This window comes from Heliconius melpomene, chromosome 6, assembly GCF_056956725.1.
Source record: "Heliconius melpomene rosina isolate 202511_hmr_F chromosome 6, ASM5695672v1, whole genome shotgun sequence".
Lineage (NCBI taxonomy): Eukaryota > Metazoa > Arthropoda > Insecta > Lepidoptera > Nymphalidae > Heliconius > Heliconius melpomene.
In genome coordinates this window covers 7732925-7753840 of record NC_140394.1, presented here as the reverse complement: position 1 = coordinate 7753840, position 20916 = coordinate 7732925, and the positions used below count along the sequence as shown (strand labels likewise).

The following is a 20916-nucleotide window of genomic DNA, read 5'->3' as shown; positions in this document are numbered from 1 at the left end:
AACGAGTGGCATCTGTTGTGATATGTAAAACTTGACTCAATTAGATAGGTATTATTTTTGTGGAAACTAACATTTTGGTATATTGACAAGAAAATACATAAAATATTCGGGCGAATTAGGAACCTCTGCCTTTTTTGAAGTCGGTTGAAAATGAAAACATATTTTTTGAGGTTGGTTGAAAAGAAATGCAACGGTGGGGAATCTTACTTCTGACAATAATTTTAACAAAGTTTTCCCTTGTAACTATTCCAGTATAATTAAAATTTACCAAAATAAAAACAAATTTTCTCTATTTTGACCAAATTTTATAATCGGAACCTAACCAAACTTTCATCAAACTATCCTTGAAGTGTATCTTTTTAAATAAGAAAAAAAACATTGGAATCGGTTGGCGTGATATTGAGTTATTCGTCATTTTGTCGCACACGTACCAATACAAATTTAATACTTATGTGATTTTCTCATAGATACCATTGTCAAAAATAGAATAAAAAAAAATTGGTTCCCACATGGGAAGCACTACCTTTCAAATAAAAAAAATCATCAAAATCGGTTCACCTAATCAAAAGTTATGAAGTAACATACTTACATAAAAAAAAACAGACGAATTGATAATCTCCTTTTCTTACAGAAGTCGGTTAAAAAAGATTTGCTTTTGCGCCTGGTGATTATTATGATACTGTTGATTATTCTTTAAATAAACAGGCTTTGTTCGATTATTTATTGTTTTTTATTGTGCAAATAATAGCTTTAAAAACTATGGTAACAATTTACCCCGGTCTGTTAACAACTTGCCCCAAATCGGGGTAAGTTGTTACTTTCCGACTTCGGTCACAAAAAAAATCATAATAAAAAAGTCTTACAAAGAATACCCCAAATTACTGTTTTAATTGCAAGTCTAGATATGTAAGTTGAATTTGATTATATTGTATAAATACTGAAATGAAGTATTCGTAGCAATATTTGAGGTTAAAAAAAAATCGGAACTTTTGGCCCCGCTCTCCCCTAAAGAATTAAAGATTTTAGAGTTTTTATAATATTTAAGTGTTAATATTTTAATCTAAATTAAATTATAATGGGGAACAAATATTACGCATTTCGAAATTTTTCAATCGAATTTACATCAAGTACCGTTGGACATACATATAATCTCTCTCTCTCTCTCTCTCTCTCTACATTGTAATTTCATTTTTATAATGATGATAGAAAGATATTTAAACGTCCCCTCCTATATTAGAAAGAAAATTGGAAAATAGTGGGACATTGAAAATATCGATCGACTACCATCGATTTCTATAAAACACACAAGAGAGTCAAGGGCGTTGATGAGTGCATAGCGCTTTTTTATGTGAATGCACCAGGTTATTCGTGTCGTGGAAATGAATCGAACACTATTTACGTTGAATTAAAGTGAGAATTATTTTAGAACGTTCAGTGCGAATTAACTTGCTATTTGTTAAAAGGACTGAGACAATGCAGCTCTTGAATGCTGTGTGGAGAACACTCACTAACAGCGACGCTTTAAGATTAGCGAGTGGAAAATTTGAAATATATTTTTTTGAATTTCTATACAGAGTCGTGTATTTATGCGGTAGGTTAAGATAAAATTAATTTTTCCCGATTTACTTTATATTAAAATCATTCTAAAATACTTATCCAATTCTTAGAAGAATAAAAAATATATTTATATTTAAAAAAATCGCAATATAAAAGATACCACATATTATTTTAATTATTTTTTATGGATTATTTTTTTAAAAAATACATTTTAAATTAATTTAATAATCAATAATATTTTGTAGGTCTCTCCATCTGGGAGAGCAGTATGCTTTACTTCATCTACAGTACGTCAGTTAAGACGCTGCTAGTGTTATTTGCTTGCGGCGAGGTGTGGCAGTTCTTTAGCATAACATGGACTATAGACGCAGTGACCGACGGACTCAACCTTCTTCTCATACAATTTGGGGCATTGTGCAAGTATAAAATTACGGTAAATTGTAAGCATTAAAATAAATGAAAATAATCATTTAAATTAAATATAAATTAATATTGTCATTTAATTTCAGATTACAAACAAGAGTGTTTTCAAAAAATTATCCTCTTCGATGGAGTCAGAAAACTTTGATATCTCGACAAGTCAAAGGAAAAATATTTTTGCAACTTGGCGTAAGACTAATAAGGCATCATTAAAACTACTTTTAGGTATAGGTACTTGTAGTGTAATCTTTTGGTAAGATATTTTTATCACTAGTTTTTAAGTTCTGTTAGGTTCCGTATACATTTTATTTTTTATGCATGTACCTGAAGTAAAATAAGATAAACCATGTTAAAACAATTGAACTAGAGCTTTACTAAATTCTAACCGAACTACATATATATTATTAATATTACAATACATTGCATTTTTTCAAGAATTTCGAGTTCTAAAGAAAAGCTTTAGAAATGTTTTTTTCAAATATCAATTTTAATAGTAAAAATTACACGTTCCAGGTATATTTATCCTCTTGTCGATGACTTGGAATATAATCTGATAGCGTTTGTACGATTGCCGTTTAAATTTCAAACTCCTTCTTTATATCCACCTACGTATCTAGGCATGATGGTGGTCTTCTCCTATATGTGCTACTTTGTCATGGCCAACGATCTTATAATGCAAGCTCATTTAATGCATTTACTTTGCCAATTTGCTGTACTTAACGATTGTTTTGAAAATATTTTAACTGATTGCTTATCAAAATTCCGAGGTAAGTACTTATATATAGGATCATTTACTTTTATTTTAGGTTTACAACACAAAGGTACAAAGTTTGACTATAAGCGCGATAGGTTTTGGGTTTGATTCTCACACGCTTTGGTGTCGAGGCAAAGCGACATTGAACAAAATCAACCGGAGAGCGGAGTGTTTTACCACTAGGCTCTCTCATTAAATTTTAAATATTTTTGAGTATTCATATTTTTATAGGTCTTCGTTTAAATAACAATCTGCATCAGAACGAGGCTTTCACAAAAGAATACAAAACGCGATTAGGAAATTTAGTGAAACAACAAAATTTTATTCTGTGGTAAGATTATATAAGCTTCAAGATGGTAATAAGTATATAAATACTATATTTCTTGATAGTAACATTAATATGACTATGAATATTGGTTGATGAAGGTTGGTTTTGGGTTCGATCCCCACTCGAGAAAGTGAAATATTTGTTTACGTTTATATTTCCATTTCTTCGTTCTGGTGTCGAGACTGCCCCTCAACACTCAATTCCTCCAGAATTTGGCAGAAAGTACGAAATGCAGTGTCTTAACACTAGGTTCCCTCTGCCTACTCTGCTGTGTGAGGGATACGACGTGAAGCTGAAAAATAAAAAAGTATGAATGTATCATAAAAATAAATATATATTGCTATTTCCACAAATAAAAACCTTTTAAAACTAGCAAAACTTTTAAAAATCACAATTTCAAGTGGAACTATCATGATAGCATAAATTGCGTTTATATTTGTTTTCTCTGGTGCTCTGCACACTGTACTGGTATTTGCAGCAATACCCTGAAGCTCCGGGATTTATTGAGTACGCCGATGTTAGTTCAGCTGGCCGTTAGCACATCACTTATTTGTTCTATCGGCTTTCAAGTTGCAACGGTAAGCTTTATAAACGAAACATATATACTACAATATATATAAATGTATGTATTTATGTATGTATTCTAGTATTATTAAATATTTTTTCTTTTTATTATTAAAAATATATTCTTTACCTATAACAAACGATCAATGATGATACCTACATATGGAAATATTTTTTAGTATTCCCAATATATCCATATAATTTAATTTAATTTTAAATTTTCTTTACCCCAGTCTAGTAAGCAATACGGGGCGTTAAGTTTCGCCATTCAAAGCGCAATGTCTCTAAAACACACGGAAAATAAAAAATGTCTTAACAAATTTAGGTACTAAAATATTATACTAACTACAGGACAAAAAAAAATAATAATAGGTGTTGATTATATTATTAAGATAAAATAAATTAAAGTTCAGTTTTATCTCTTTTTTTATTCCAAGAAAAATCTGTTTTTTGTTGTGAGTATATAAAAACTTATTAAACCCTTCATCAAATGATATGGGCGAATGAGTTGCATATGTAAAGATGATACGCCATCTTGTAAATTAGAGGCGAGTTATTTTAAATTTATCTCCAATTGCATTCTGTACCATACACGAGAACGCGTCAACTTACTTTATTTTTTGTAATTTATTATTAGTCCGTAGTGGCGCAAAGGCACAAGACACGGGTGTGATTGTAAGACGATGGTTGTGAGTTCGATTCGAACTGAGAGGAATGAATTATTATTTATCAATATTTTTATCACTTTGCTCTGGCATCAAAGCCGGCGTTGAGTTCCGCCACTCAACACACATTGCCTCGAAATATCATCGGAATGTGGGTAAAGGAGTGCCGTAACACTAGATTCCCTCTGCCTATCCCGCTAAATGCGGGATACAGCGTGAAGCTGTTTTTTTTTATTACGATATGTATGCTTTTACGATTTCACATGGCTTCGGTTAGAACATGACTCACAAATTTTTAAGTATGCTTTGAGATGAATGATTTTTTTCTTTAAGATTTTCTGAAATTTGATCTGAAAATAAAAAAAAATATAACTGAACTAATATATTAGGTTTATTTGTATTACATGTATATAGCTGAGATTATATTATTATTAAAAACAACATTTTTTTAACGAATTCGTAACACATATATAACTTACCCATATATCTACTATGTTTCAGTCCGTTTCTGTGAATATGACTAAATGTCTCGCAAGCCTGTTGTATTTGGCTTATAATATGTTTGTCCTGTACATAATATGCAGGTGGTGCGAAGAAATTAAAATACAGGTTTGTTTGTATTTCATAAAAAATACTGTGTACTTTTTGTAATTTAAGTTTAACATAAATAAATAAAATAAATATGTAACTCGTTTATTTTCCCGCATTGTTGGCAGTGAGAACCTGAGAACCTAGAGTAAAGACAATCCGTTCCCGTTAAGACACTTCAGTTCTCCACTTTTCGCTGAATTTTGGAGAGATTGCGTGTTAAGCGACGAACGCCAACTAAATTTATTTTCTTAATATAATGTTTAAGAATGAAAACACTGGTGAAGCAGTGTACGCGTCTGGTTGGGAGAGTGGCATCGTCAACGTGCCGGGTGTCCGCACCACTATCTCTCTTATCATAGCTAGAGCTAACAAGCCCGCAGCTCTGACCGCTGGTGGGATGTATGATCTGTCTCTTGAAGCATATGCAATGGTATGTTTTCATTTTATTTTGTAAAATTTCTTAGTCCATGTGAAAGGTATATAAATAAAAATAATTGTCTCACCAATTCAGCCAATGTGTCCCGACATGTAATTCCTCTAAACATGTGAAAACCATAAACCTTAAATGAAAGAAAATATTACATAAAATTTTAATTAAAACATTTTATTCAATTTCTTAATAAAAAAAAATAAAAAAGAGTGTCTTATCTCAATTTAGCTAAAATTCATTGACAATTTCAGATGGTCAAAACTTCGTACAGTGCTCTTACAGTGTTGCTTGGTCTCCGCTAGAATTGAGCACACAAATTCGTCATAATACATCCTTCAGTTTGTTTACTTCTGCAATAACAAATAGTTTTACTATTTTAATCACACAAAGGATGTTACGCATATTTAATTTTGCTTTAACGTATTTTTTTTAGGAATAAAATTATCACTATGAGCTTCAATAAACTTATTTGACGTGAATGGTGGTTTATTAATACTAATTAAACTAAAATACTGTATTCTAACAATAAAATTAGTAAAATAATTTGAGTTATGTCAAATAAATATATTATAATAACTAAAAACACTGTATTGACGTGAGTCAACTTGCCTGAGTTACGGTTAAAGTAGTTTTTGGGTCAAGTGTTAATTAAAACATTTATATATGACTTATAGACAAATATAGTGTAGAATAATGCTTAGCCCTTTTGATGATCTCATGCCTACGCCTTTTAGTTATAAATATAAACATACAGACCTCCAAGTAGTACTTTATGCCATATACGAGTACTACTTGATGCTGTTTTGGTATGGTGACAGAGTTTGCCTAATTCAGTTTTTATATTACACGTGTGACGCGAGTGACTCTGTCTTTATCTTTACCTTTTTCAGATATATCGTTTATGACTGGCGCCAGCCAATTAGCTTGTACCTACCAGTTGGAGTTACCAGTTATTTACCTAGCACATAAGTTTAGAAAGAATTCAACGTTATAAACTTTATTTATTTATTTTATTAAAAAGAAAACGTACCAAATTTTAAAATATCTTCTAAAATCTCAGATTTTACTGAATCTATCATAATAATCTATTCTGGAAGTTTGTTACCAACGAACTAAATCAGCTCTAGTTTCACATTTATATATGAGTGAATGTAATAATGTATATTAAGTGTATTGCATTAAATTAGTAAGAATAATTTAACATGTAACAAACAAATCAAATCGTCCTACATCTACGAAAACCAGACAAATTATTGTAGATATTCTGAGGATCGATTTTCTTTAATAATCTGACATCTGTGAAAGGTACATATATGGTAGGGGTACACTACGGGGTACAAGCTTTCACCCTCATTATTTGTCCCCATATGATTTCGCAATGCGCTCGAGTAACGCGCAAAATTTCCGCTTGGACTCCCCTACCATAAGAGAATATGAAATTATTTTATATACATACATTATTAAGTACCTACTAAAAGCTTCGATTGCAAATATTGATATTCAAGTCGCTGATAAACCAATATAGGATAAATGGCGAACGGACGTGCAAATGTTGTTCTGAGTGAATTTAATATTTATGGCTATGGCAGGGCTGGCTTGAGTGAAGCGAGCTAGATTTTAGTCTTGCTGTAGAGTTACTACAAAGTTAGTTTAATAAATTGCTCTTTGCGCTGCATTGAAATTAAATTTTGTCTTTGAACTTATGTTACCTTCTGAAGTTAGTAAAAAGTTTTTAATTTTCCCTATTAGGTAGTATTTTAATAATTGTATCCATATATAAAAATAAGCTCTAAATAAATTCCGTGGTGGTACAGTGGCATAAGCGTGTGACTGTGTACGTGAAGGTAATGGATTCGATCCCCAGTTGAAACGACAACTTTTATGAATTATTATTTATTAATATTCCCATTTTTTCGCCCTGATAACAAGAAAGAGCGCGGCGTTATGGTTCCCCCACCACTGGCAGGCGTTACTGAGATTAGCGTGAACAAACGCACAAACAAACATTTTAAAAATATCCTTTTAGGTTATATTACTAATGCATGCCCCCAATAATAGGTTTTCTGATATATCTGCACATTTACGGACACCAATTAGTTAAGTATAGATATAGATAAAATCTAAAATTATCTACGAAACTGGCCCCAATAATAAAATTGGCCCCATTAGCACGAATATATTGGCACATCTATATTTATGAAAGAGGCCGTGTATGTGACATAGTCATTCGAGCTCACAGTTCTCGAAATAAATTCTAACTTCCGTAACAGATATCGTTTCTTCAAGTGGGTATTTTAATATACCTACTTACTGCTATTGTATATATATATATGTAGAAGGAAGAGATTAGAACAGATATTATATTATCTTAGATGTTTAATGATTAGCTTTAATATCATCTGTAGCAACTGTTTATAATAGGACTGGCTGTGTTCATGTAAAAAAGACAATATGTCAACACATTTGTATAGCTTTGGAGGAAATGATCGAAAAGGCACTAATTGTTGATTTTTGTAGAATTACGATTGGTTGACTTATATTTGTTAGTTAGCAACATGACTTTTATTAGACCAGTGAGGTAATTTGACCAATAACACGGAGGCTTATGCCTTGAGTAGAGTCGTGACGTGTGAGGGTGAAGTTCGATTTTAAAATAAGGAGGAAGTTGACGATTGTAGAATGTTTTAGTCTTCTGATGTTTTGACGATTGTGAAATGATTCAGTCTTCTGATGTTTGGGAGAAAGGAAGGATTAGTGACGAGTGTCACGAATCTGCTGCGTTATTCCTGCTTGCATTAACCCACAATGGAGCCCACAGGTCCAATAAGAGTCATTTGCGAGCAATCTCCTACATATATATCCGTTATAACCGTTATATATATATATATATATATATATAATCTATATATATATAAAAGGACTTGTCCTCACTGACTGAGGTAAGACGCACGCACAGCCGTAACCGCTGATAGTAGAAACCTGAAATTTGGACAGATGTTTACTTTCGCAATCTGGACATCCACTAAGAAGGGATTTTGAAAAATTTTAACCCTGAAGGGGTGAGATAGGGGTTGAAAGTTTGTATGGAAAAAAATTTAAATCGGCACCGATTTTTATAAAATTTGGAATTTAGATTTTTAAAAGTATTTAATTGAACACGTGTTTCATCGTTTTTTAGAATTCTCCCCCTAAGGGTGCAAATAAGGGGTTGAAAGTTTGTATGGAAAAATCTTTAAATCGCCACCGATTTTTATAAAATTTGAAATTTAGACTCTTAAAAATATTTCATTGAACATTTCGTGGTTTATTAGAATTCTCCCCTTAATACGCAAGCGAAGCTGCGCGCGTCCGCTAGTATTATTATATTTGAAATTTTATATAAGTAATAATTACTCGTCCTAATATGTAATAATAAAAAAAATCAATTTCACGCTGTATCCCGCAGTCAACAGGGTAGGCAGAGAGAACCTAGTGTTAAGACACTCCGTTCCCCACTTCCTGCCGAATTTTGGATTCTTTATTAGGTGTTGAGTGGCGGAACGTCTTCCTCTGCCTCGATACCAGAGCGAGGAAACGGAAATATAACTTTAACTAAATATTTCGTTTCCTCGAGTGGGGGTCGAACCCACACGTCGCGTTACAGTCACACCTTGTGCCGCTGCACCACGACGACCTTTATTAGTATAGTAGTATTTAAAATCGAATCTGTGAATTCCGATAAGAAATATGATAATAACCTGCTTGATTACTATTTGTTGGTAATTTTCCCATAACATTATTTTATCGTTATATATTGGCAGGAAATGTACAATTACTTATATGATTAATCCTGTATCGCTTTGCAATGATAATATTTTTTACTTTTGAATATAAATTTTAATTACTGTTGCCAAAAAAAATCGGCACTCCCTTCCGCGTTGTTTCGAAAATTATATATCTTTTAGTAAATAATATTGATTAATTAAGTGCTATAAATAATCAAAGTCACATTCGTTTAATACGAAATCACACGGCCATATGAACTTCGCAATAATTTATTATAACAGTTTGATCCTCTCGAAAAGATTAATACGCTGTTAAGTTAATAAGGAATGACCCTGTCACGTTTATATATGTATGTATTGGACGTTTTATAATTTTTCGAGCTTAATTTTTAATTTCTTTGCCCGTATACAATTTTTCTATATATATTAATTATTAATTATAATATATTAACTTTTGATGAAAACCGGGGTGAGTGGGACGTGGTGTTTGTGGGTTATAAAATTTAGGAAAATTAATTATTTTCATTTCCCTATGTAAAACGCAATGTATAACGCAGTCTAATAACGTTTTACTATATTCTTTCCTTGCTATGGGGGATTAATTTAAAAAAAAAAACATTGTATTTGTAAAATTCAAGAGAAAACTATTCATTATATTAGGCAAAACATATGGCAGAGCGAGAAAATAAAACATTTTTATAGCTGCGTTTATAATATTTGTACACTGGATTCAGCATGTAAAATATTTTTAAAGTGATGACACTTTTATAAGTTTTTTATTTCTTTATTCAAAGATAAAGATAAAAATCTTTTAAATAAATTTTATAGCTTCTGTTGCATGTTGAAAATACACGTAATGTTTGCTGGCATACGGGCCCAGTGCGGATACGTATTTACACACCAAATTGACGTAAATAAACTCTTGAATACTTCAGGATCTATACATAAATACTATAATGTGCGAATCACTTTATAAAGTTTGTATTGCAAAAATGAAATGTTCGTGTTGTTGCAGGTTTCCGAAATTTTTTTTGGTCTTGGAAAGAGCAAAAGATAAGTCACTGGATTCTCTAAAAACACTCCGTTCTACATTTTCTGTCCTACTTCAAAACTCTATATGTTTTATGTGGTAGAACTCTATGTCGCATTAAGTCTACTAGAGATGAAAAAATAATAATTCATTTCCCCGAGTGGAGATTGAACTTACAGCTACCACGTTTACAGTCAAACCCTATCAGTTTACAGTTTTAATATAGTTAATATAGTTATTTATTATATATATTATGTTGTCTGTACGCAATTGTTGAAAAAAAAATCTACTCGTTCGGATATGGACATTACACACAGTCCTACTCCTATAGTATTTCATTCTTCGACTATTATAATAAATAATTATTACATACCACTAATTGAATTATTCGCAAAATATTAAAAACATAACAAAAATACAAGAGCTAGTGTTATTCAAAAATTCGATATAGCTTAAAGTTCTATTGATATGCTAAATAAAACGATTATATACAGCTTAGACAATATGTTTTGCGGAAAAAAAGGAAACAAAAGATTTGCTTATCCATACTTCTATACATACAAAGTGAAACCATATATCAATGGGAAAAAGGTTATACTAGCACATTTAGACAATTCTCTTTAAAATAAACAATATAAATATAATAATTATAAATACGGCGGCAACGTTACAGGCGTCTCATTACTTAGCATTGAAATGAGCACAGTACACCACACACTAAGATGAATCTCGTTGGATATTTGATCGCACTCACTAATCTACAGGTAAATATAATAATAATTTCTGAGAATTTTTTATCACTCATGATTACACAGATGGTGTGTGTTTACCGGAACCGGTAATATACGTTTGTTTTATCAATTATATTATACTTATTATTTGTATGTACGTTTATAGATGTCTCATTCGTTCATATATGTATGTTCTTAACACTAGGAAGCCATTTAATATACTACGTAACTAATAGCGTTCATACAATATCCATTTTAACAATATCCTTTCATATTTTAAAGTGTTTTCCTTATTTTCTCTACAATACACAGATGTTTGACGCTTCTTCCCAAGTTAAAACTCCTAACCGTTTTTTACACTTTATATGTACTAAATTATTAACGAATCAGGAATATGAAATTAAATATCTTACATTAAATTACTATGAAATTCAAATAATTTATATATATTCTATACTATGTTCTTTATATAAACAATTAACATTATGTACCTGTACAATATCAAGTTAATTTGTTCTTCTATTATTTCAGAATTTCCATAATGAAAACGGCAATATCGTAAACGTTTCATACCGTTTTGCTGAAGTTGGGAAAGTAGCCCAAGAACTTTTAAAGATGCCATATTTTCTGGAAAGATTTGGGCAAAATGGATATCACCGCGAAGGAAAAATTGGGAAATATATATCGAAGAATATTCTTGATTATATTTATTTTGACGAAGGAGATCCTACAGATAAAGGACTTATTTTAACTTTGTATTTTGATAAAGAACCTCCTTTGATTGATAATGGTCGTCTGGCTATACTTGCCCATAAGAAATCTGTTCGTCCTAATATTTTAGACGCCGTTGATGATTACTTTCATTCTGGCTAAACGAAAATTTAGAAATATTCTTACATAGATCGATAGTAAGTGAATATCATAGTATAAATTTGTTTTTCTGTTAGACCTTTAAAAAAATGATGTTTAAGAAAAAATATTTATTTTATTCGTATTTATAACGAAATAGTAAGATATAGAAATACAATAAAATAATAAAGCATCAAATTAAAATTCCTACACAAGTGTTTTAACAAAATAATAGAATAAGAGTCCAGAGAGTGAAATAATATAGATAATAAGAGTTCAATGTAATACAATGAGTAATATTGCTGAAGCCGAGTTGTACTTCCAGAAGCTGTGTCTTCTTTCTCGTGGCATTAATCTCGGCTATTGCCAGGGTCCGCCTTCCTATAACCTACTCCACTTTGCACGGTTTTTTTACCGTCTTTTTTGGTCTTATTACTTGCAGGAGCTGTGTATAGTAGTACAAGTATACAAGTACAAAGAAGTAGAACTATAGAGAAAATAAGTACATAGATTTGTCACACAAATAAAAAAGGCAGTAATAATATTAAATGCAATTGAAATATTTTTAGTACAATGTGTTTGTTCAGTAACTAATTATGTAATATGATACAACTAAATGTGCATATTCCATTTTCTTAGAATGTATTACGATTCTTGTTTAAATAAACATATAAATCACATCGTATGTATTTTTCTGTAACTAACTTTGAAAAATCTCTATTAAAAATTCTTTAAAATTACAGCTTATATTTAAATAACTCTTTTTATTGAGGCTGTCGTGACGGTGGTGGGTTCGATGCCCACTCGAAGAATTTAAATATGTAATATCGTCATCTCCTTGCTCTAGTATCGAGGCGTTGATTTCCACCACTCAACACGCAATGCCTCAAAAATTCAGCGGTAAGTGGGCAGCTGAGTTTGTTCAAAATATTGTTTGCAGAGGAAGGCGGAACTTAACGCCGCGCCCTGCCTTGTTACGATGGAATGAAAATATTTAATATTTGATTGAACTTACAACCGTCACGTTTGTCCCATGCTTGTCCCTGCGCCACTGCGGCCTCTAGTTTAAAATATACCCTATAAGAGATGTATTATATTCACCGCATTGACCACAATTTGTACAAAATTTACACACGCAATTTATATATAGCATAATTTTTTTTAACCATATTTAGTTTAATGAAATTAAATTAATATTTTACCGGCCCGGTACCCGGCGGCACAAGGGTGTGACTGTAACGCGACGGTTGTGGGTTCGATCCCCACTCGAGGAAGTGAAATATTTATTTACGTTTATATTTCCATTTCTTAGCCTTGCCTCTGGTGTAGAGGCAAAGGGCGACGTTGAGTTCTGCCACTCAACACGCAATGCCTCCAGAATTCGGCAGAAAGTAGGGAACAGAGTGTCTTAACACTTGGTTCCCTCTGCCTACCGTGCTGTGTGCGGGATACAGCGTGAAGCTCATTTAATTAAATTTTTAGTAAACTTAATATTGTGAGAGTTAAAATTACGTAACATTTTTAATTAGTCAATAGAATTTATGTAGTATTGTATTATTTTTGGTTAGTTTAAGGCTTAAATCCTTTTATGAACTAATTTAAACATTACTTTTTAGAAAAGATTTTTTTTAACATAGCGGGATTTGAACCTGCGTCTCTTGGAAACCGTCCCAGCGCTCTGATAAACTAAGCCACACGTTCTCATCAAGCCACGTCGAAATTATTATAAAAATAAGTCGTAACAAGCATATAAGAATTTCGACGTAGGTATGTTGATGTGCTGGAGGCATTGAGTGTTGAGTGGCGGAACTTAACGCCACCGCCTTACCAGAGCGAGAAAAATGAAAATAATAGATAATTCATTTCCTCTATTTTGAATCGAACCCACACCTAATAGCGTTTACAGTTTATGTGTAGGTACAATGATTTAAAAATACACAAATTATACAATTATACAAATGTAGAGTTATGTGCCAATTTGAGTTGACGTATGCATATGAGTTTTATTTAATTAGGAACTTGTAACACGAAACAAGATGTTGTTTTATTTTTCTTTGTAAGAATTCTTCGTTTCATTAACTATTATTAATTTTTAAGTGTTGTGCAGATATTGACAGTAATTAAATACTTTTTGGAAAATCATAATAATTATGAAGAAAGTTTAGGCAAAAATTATTTCAACTTTTATTTTTGGCTAAAAGAATCTAGTGTTAAGATACTCCTTTGCTCAATTTTCGTCCGAATTTGAAGGTGTTTTGAGTAGCGGAACTCAACACTGCACATATTATACATCAATATATGTAATTACATTTACATATTAAAAATATATCTCATAAAGCAACATGTAATAGAAAAATTATTATAAAATTCCTTGACTTGTATTCAGTCATTCACTTGCTATACCTACATACTCGTAGATGATGGAAGCAAGGAGAGCACTCACCGTAAAATGCGAACTTGATTGTGAAATAAGAACTCGTATCTACGAATATTCCGTAATATTCCCACATAGTATATATATGGAAAGTTGATTCGTTCGTACAGTGAGGACTTGCCTTTAAACGAGCAAGCACGAGTATGGACTTACATTTCAATTAGCAATTTGCCTCCACTTACCATTACTTACAATATTCCGGTCACTCACCCAACTTACACTCGGGTTTTAGTAAAATTAATAATGGTTACTTAGCATTCTTGAAATTCTAAATGAATATTTATTTTGAATACGTCCCTGTAACGACGACAACAGAAGCCGATAGCTATGTCATTTTAGTTTCGCAAGCATTTTATGACTCTATTTTTTGTAAGGCACTAAAGCGGCAATCTTTTATCTCCTGATATGTTGGCATTGTCACGAGTTAATAGCTAAATTCTTTAGATTTGATTTCGTGTTGGCAAAAAAAGTTCGATCCTTTCTATCATAGCCGCAAAATGTGTATTTTTAGCTATAGAATTTTTCAACAAACATAGATTGAAAATCGCAAGGACAAAAGAAAGACATATTAAATTACAGTAAAGAATATTTTTTGTCATGTTTTAACATTTAGTTAATTTCAACAATAAATATATATTAGCTGTGTTTAAAAATTACGTAACAAGCAAGTCTCCCTAATTCAATTGGGGCCATAAAATATGTAATGACGCTTGGGCGCGACGCGAACATGGCGCGCGTCGCCCTTTGTTTACCAGTGACGCACGACGCGGTCCTCACTGCAATCTGTGGAGTGCGGAGTCGTTTACCTTCCGTGCGGCGAGACGGCCGCCATGTGCGTACATGCGTGAGCGCAGCGAGCCATGCGCCGCGCAGAGAGGCGGCGCCCGCGGCGGCGCGCGTACTATGGCGCGCTGGCTGTGGGCCACGGTACTCGCGGCGGTCCTCGCCTTCGTCGGCGCCCAGCACCACCCCGGGCACTCCCTGCCGTCCCTCATACGAGTGCCCCGACACGCTCGAGGCTCCCTTCGCCATCTACACATCCTCGGCTGGCACCTAGAGCTGCAAGAGAACCGCGCTATACGATCTCCGTATTACAACGAGTGTCAGTTCTACAAGGGCAAAGTGCTGCACAAACCGGCGTCAACGGTCACTGTGACCGAGTGCGAGGGACAGCTGTATGGGCTGCTGCAGGTCGATGGTGAAGATTTCGTTCTCCAGCCGACTCGCGCTGACGGTGGTCACGTGTTGCGCCGGCGCGACGTGCTGCTGTCGGAGCAGCCGGCAACGTACAATCTCACCGGTGACACGGTCGTTGACCTTGACATTGATTTTGCGGATGAGGAGCTGTCACCCGCGATGCACGTGTATCCGCGGCACACTGACCACTCCGACGTTGATTACTTCAGAAACATGCTGGTGCCCATCACGAGGCCTGTATCAGGTGTGTGTTGCTCTGGTGGTCGGGCTCCGGACCCCTGGACGGTTCCACACATGATGGTTTATTGTGTTTATTGTTGCAGGCGCCAAAGGATTATGGCTTGAATTAGCCATCGTTGCGGACCATACGATGTTGAAATTCCACGGCCAGGAAAGAGTGAAACACTATATCTTAGCTATAATGAACATCGTAAGTATATCTCGAGAAATACGAAACTTGAATTGCAATTAATCACAAGTGCACGGCCGCGACTCAAACGTTTTATGTAATACTTTAAAGGTCAGTGCCATTTTCAACGATCAATCTCTCGATTCGAACATGACTCTCGTCATCAACAAGCTGTTTCTATATGAAGAAAAGGACCCGGTGATAAGGCACGGCAATGTGAAAAAATCACTTGAAGCTGTTAATAAATGGAATTATCGACACTTAATGAAATTACCACCAGGTACGAATTTGTCTATAGCTTATTTATATTATTTTATCGGTTTCACGCTGTATCCCGCACTTATCACGGTTCCGTTCGTTCTCCATTTTCCGCTAAATTCTGCGTGTTGAGTGGCGGAACACAACGCCGCGGTTTGCCTCACACCAGAGCGAAGAAATACAAATATTAAATATATAGCCTAATACAATAATAATTCTTTACAAACGGAATTATAAATCTTCTAGACAATAGTCCAAAACCAGTTAGATAGTTCTTTGAATCATCTAATAACAAATCTCGCGTTAACAAAATGCTTAAGTACAGCACTTCGTACATTTGTATATTTAAAAACATATATAAATTTATTCGTTGTCATTGTCACTTTATATTTAGTTATTCATCGTCGGACTCGATTTTGAATTTGTTTTTTTGAATAATATTTTAATATTTTTATATTTTTTATATTGTCAATATTGCCTGTTTTTGTTTAAAATAGTAGGCATTTAAGTAACGCAAAAATTATCATTTAAACTTAAATCTGCTGAATAATGTTATTTTAAATAGAAACATAATTAATAAGATTCGTTAAAATAATAATAAGAATCGTAATTTGACTGTGTATTTTTTATTTTAAACGCCAAATAATTGGATTTTATCGGCTTAAAGTAGTAGTTTATTTGTATCCGATTTTAATTGTATATTCGGGAATTGCTTTGAACATCAGAATTCGTGAACAAAATAAGGGACAGACAACCAAAAATTTAGAATGTTTCTTTACTTTCTGATATCAATAGTTATATTATCAGACCCAATTAATATTTTTAAAATATATGTATAGACTTAACGTTTCTACCCTTTTACTGTAAATATAGATATTGATATTTTGAATATGAAGTTCACTTTATATTATATCCCATAATAACAATTGCAAATATGTGTCATAGAAAAATATGCACAGTAAAAAGTCATCGATCCCGTACAGTACTTTACGTAACTATATAAACTTACTGGCTAGTATGAATATTAATTGTAATATATTTTTTTACTGACACTATTATACTACTACTCTACACTATATATATTTATATTTATTTGCTTTAAAAAGCCCATTGATCTTGAAAGAAGTCGTGGCGCAGGGCACAAGGTGTGACTGTAAGCGCGACTGGTTGTGGGTACGAATCCCCACTCGAGGAAATTAAATATTTATTTAATTTTATATTTCCACTTATTCTTTTTCTTAGTTTTATTTGTTAACTAGGGTCAATAGAAATAATTTATAATACGAGTACCTTAGATCAGGCAATACCTAAAAATAAATAATGACATTCTGATACCTAACGATTAAGAAATAGTGATAAAAAAATATAGAGTGATTCATCCGTTCCAATATAAGCTTAGAGCGCTGTTGAATTCTATAACTTAACATATCTGAAACTGTAACTGTGAATGAAATACGGACGAAATTTCTATTAAAATACTGTTTACTGTTATTTTAGGAAAAAGAGTCCATGAAATCCCACAAAAAAAAACAAAACATCTTATATAATGGAATAAAATACTATATAATATAATAATAAATATATATATAATATAATTAAAGACTATATAATAATATAATAACTAATTAATCCATTTTTATAACAGAGAAAATTTAACTCGACTAGGTACGTATGAGTAATGGAATATCACGTAAAAACTTATAGACTCACAGACCCACATTGGTAAAATAGTTGTATGTTTATGCAATAATTTAGCTATTTCCAAACAACTCCACCACGTGTAGTGTGCATCGTAAATCATACTAATTACGACGCGGCTAGCTTTACGACTACTAAAAATAATTGTCTTTAGTAAATAAAATATAACAGTACATCTTATTTACTTTAAAATTATTTCTTAAGTTGTTAATATTGTAAAAAAATGAATTTTAGTATTAGGAATGCAAATTTTAAAGTTTATTTCAAAAAGTTTTATAGTACATGCTATAGTTGTACATATAAATGTATCATATATCAAATTAAATAAATGGAAACCTTAGTGCTGTCTAAGATAAGCACTCCACTCCTCCAGTAACTTTCCGCCTAAATTCAATACATTACATATTAAGAGCTGGAATTCAGCGCCATCATGCTTACCAGACCGTTGGAGATATAAAATGAAATATCCCCGAGTGGGCATCGAACCCATAATCGTCGTTTAAAGCTACACTCCCTCCCAGTGCCTGGATGGTCTTATAAAAGACAATGATCTCTTTTAATCTGTTCTTTTACAACAAAAGCTATTAAGTTACGAAATTATTTATTATATGAATGTATTTTGTCGGACTATGAAACAATTAATAATGAAATTAAAAAATCATTTGCATTCTATCAATTAAGCTTTAAAAATATTTTGTACCTACATACAGTTCTTACTTTGTAATAATAAAATGTATACTTTTTTTATCATAATATAGCTTTAATTAATTTGAATGATATTTAAACCAGTTTTAACTCATATTTCAAACATCAAATTTAATAATTTTAGATGTTGGTTGTACCGGGTTGGTAGTACTGTATTGTACGGTATTGTATTGTATTGTATTGTTTAGCATTGTGTGTGTATTGTATTAAGCAAACAGAGAAAATGTTAGCTTGGAATTATTATATACTAGCGACTCATACGTGGCTTCGTCCGTTTTATTAGACAGTTGTTATATTAGACAAAATGTTAACATAAATAATAGTCTATGTGTTATGTAAATAATTTAATTTAATCTAAATCCTTTCACTAGTTAAATAGTAAGTTTGTACGATTAGTAGAATATTGGGTGAATATTGTATATATTGTACACTTTAACTATTAATATCTTATGAAAATATTTTTAAAAAATATTAAACTTTTATAAAAATATGAAACTCGATACAGCTGTTTCTCGACATAATTATGCCTGCCAGCTATCTCTTTTGCTACTCCGATAATAACGTAGGTACTTATAAATTATACGATACGCCTATCAAACATAGCGTGTTTACTATATACTTACTTGTTTATAATAATTCCACTCATTATATGAGATGAATTAGGCTTTGAAGCCTTAATAATCATTTGGAATTCAGGTCATGAAAATTGATTTTAAAAATATATAGATATATATATATTTTTTTTTTGAAACTAAATACTATATCAAAATCAAAAATTCTGCTTCACGCTGTATCCCGCACACAGCAGGGTAGGCAGAGGTAACATATTGTTAAAACACTCCGTCCTTTCCAGTTATTTTTCAATATTTTACTTACTGTAATATTTATTAGAGATATATATTCTATTTAGATTTGTAGGTAAATTTGTTAGTAAAATGTAGAAAAAAAATAAAAGTATTTTGTAAAAATAAAAGTGTAGTGTAAGTATTTTGTCACTATGTATCTTATTTTTTTGTAGACAGTACGGGCTGGGACGCAACAGTATGGTTAACAAGAGCACAACTCGGCGGCCCATCTGGATTTGCTCCTGTCGACGGCGTCTGTACGAAGATACGGTCGGCAGCTATAAACAGAGATGAAGGACTGACTAGCGCTTTCGTGATTGCTCACGAATTAGCTCACTTGTAAGTATAATTTTATATATTTTTACATATATACGATGCCTATTTGTTTTTTTTACCCCTTTTGTGTTTAATAATATGGAAACGTTCTGGCAATCCCATGAAATGGTAGTATTTTAATAATTTTACAAAGCATTTTTTTAATATCTCGCGAACAGTAGGGTATCTGAATTCTGGTGGAGTGGCGGAAATCAACAATTGCCTGGAAACCAGAGATAAAAAATTAAAATATTCAATTTCATTTCCTCGAATGAGTATCGAACCCACAACCTGTCGAGTTTACTGTCACAGTTTGAGCCCCTGCGCCACGACCGGCCTCATTTTTTTATAATTTTACTAATAGTATAATTATGTTTTATAATTATTAATAATTGTGTTAAAATAAAAACAAAATAAATGATAGCATCACACAAATTTCGTAATAATATGATGTGAAACATAAAAACGTAAATAGATTTTGACACTGACAAGATAGTATATTTAAATCAACAAGTAGCGAACTTCCTCTGAACGATGAACCTTTGATTACGTTCGGACGTGTCGGGTCGTACCTTCTAAATATAACGGAACCCGTTACACTTTTATAAATAGCGTCGCTCCCTTTTCTCAGTGTAACATATGTTGTCGTCGTTCCATTCAATACTGTGGAAGTGGTGTCATATATACAGCTAATCTTCAAAGAGTCTGGCACTCTAATATTATATGTTTTACATATATTACTGCTTCATGTTTATGTAAAATTATGTCAATATTACGTATTTCTTGTGAATCTTAGATAATCTCAGGATTTTTTTCTCTTAAGCAAGAAATAGGAAAAGGGGGGAGATTTTCTTAGTATTTTAAACTATTTTCACATAATTTCATTTCTGTGTTTGAATTCAATTTTTGTTACTAAGTATGTTGTTTATTTAAATAAATTATAACAATTTACGATTATTAATATATTTATATTAAAGTGAATTAAGTCATTTCTACAACATCTATATCTATGGATCTTTCATATAACATGTTTAACATTCTCTCTTCGTACGCTTTTGCTATTGACAAATTCCAGGATTCATTACAGTAAAATAAACAGGCAAAGCTAGAAATTGAAAGATTCCTTTTATTGCCTTTGCGAAATACGTTTTATTTTCTACTATAGAAATACTTTAAAATCTAATAGGTATGTTACTAATATCGCTAATTCAATAGATAGATTGGACTCTACTTTTTTATTACTATGCTAAAAAATTGCAACTTGATGAGAGGCAAAGAGAACCTGGTTGTTAAACACTCCGTTCTCCACTTTGCGGCGCATTCTGAAGGCATTGCGTCTTGAGTTACGAACTCATCTTAGCTTTGCTTATCC

At 32.3% G+C, this 20916-nt stretch overlaps 3 protein-coding genes across 4 annotated transcripts in view; all 3 read left to right on the top strand.

Moving 5' to 3' along the window:
* The first annotated feature begins 1343 nt into the window (after positions 1 to 1343).
* On the top strand, positions 1344 to 5777 carry LOC146538314 (odorant receptor 13a-like). The gene is made up of 9 exons (XM_085186222.1): positions 1344 to 1591; positions 1803 to 1990; positions 2067 to 2230; positions 2491 to 2744; positions 2963 to 3062; positions 3538 to 3637; positions 4790 to 4897; positions 5145 to 5309; positions 5561 to 5777. Exons 1-9 carry the CDS (start codon positions 1474 to 1476, stop codon positions 5609 to 5611), a joined length of 1248 nt encoding a protein of 415 aa, XP_085042348.1. The 5' UTR covers positions 1344 to 1473; the 3' UTR covers positions 5612 to 5777.
* A 4664-nt stretch (positions 5778 to 10441) lies between these two features.
* Positions 10442 to 12381, top strand: LOC146538313 (uncharacterized). Its single transcript, XM_085186829.1, has 2 exons — positions 10442 to 10867; positions 11366 to 12381. The coding sequence occupies exons 1-2, from the start codon at positions 10826 to 10828 to the stop codon at positions 11705 to 11707; spliced, it is 384 nt and encodes a 127-aa protein (XP_085042955.1). The 5' UTR covers positions 10442 to 10825; the 3' UTR covers positions 11708 to 12381.
* Positions 12382 to 14901: 2520 nt separating this feature from the next.
* Positions 14902 to 20916, top strand: part of LOC146538311 (A disintegrin and metalloproteinase with thrombospondin motifs 1-like) — a 47806-nt gene continuing 41791 nt past the window's right edge. The window contains exons 1-4 of one of the 2 annotated variants that reach the window (XM_085186630.1): positions 14902 to 15558; positions 15638 to 15744; positions 15835 to 16003; positions 19403 to 19568. In XM_085186630.1, the coding sequence (XP_085042756.1) occupies positions 14958 to 15558; positions 15638 to 15744; positions 15835 to 16003; positions 19403 to 19568 (1043 nt within the window). In that variant the 5' untranslated portion in view covers positions 14902 to 14957. The remainder of the gene's footprint in view (positions 15559 to 15637; positions 15745 to 15834; positions 16004 to 19402; positions 19569 to 20916) is intronic. The other variant, XM_085186629.1, reaches the window with a different exon arrangement.

Bases quoted from the DNA above. Each gene is read 5' to 3' on its own strand.
- LOC146538314 (XM_085186222.1), top strand. From the start codon at position 1,474: ATGCAGCTCTTGAATGCTGTGTGGAGAACACTCACTAACAGCGACGCT. The intron at 2,745-2,962 runs GTAAGTACTTAT...ATATTTTTATAG, and splicing joins TTGCTTATCAAAATTCCGAG to GTCTTCGTTTAAATAACAAT. The intron at 5,310-5,560 runs GTATGTTTTCAT...TGACAATTTCAG, and splicing joins CTCTTGAAGCATATGCAATG to ATGGTCAAAACTTCGTACAG.
- LOC146538313 (XM_085186829.1), top strand. From the start codon at position 10,826: ATGAATCTCGTTGGATATTTGATCGCACTCACTAATCTACAG. The intron at 10,868-11,365 runs GTAAATATAATA...CTATTATTTCAG, and splicing joins TCGCACTCACTAATCTACAG to AATTTCCATAATGAAAACGG.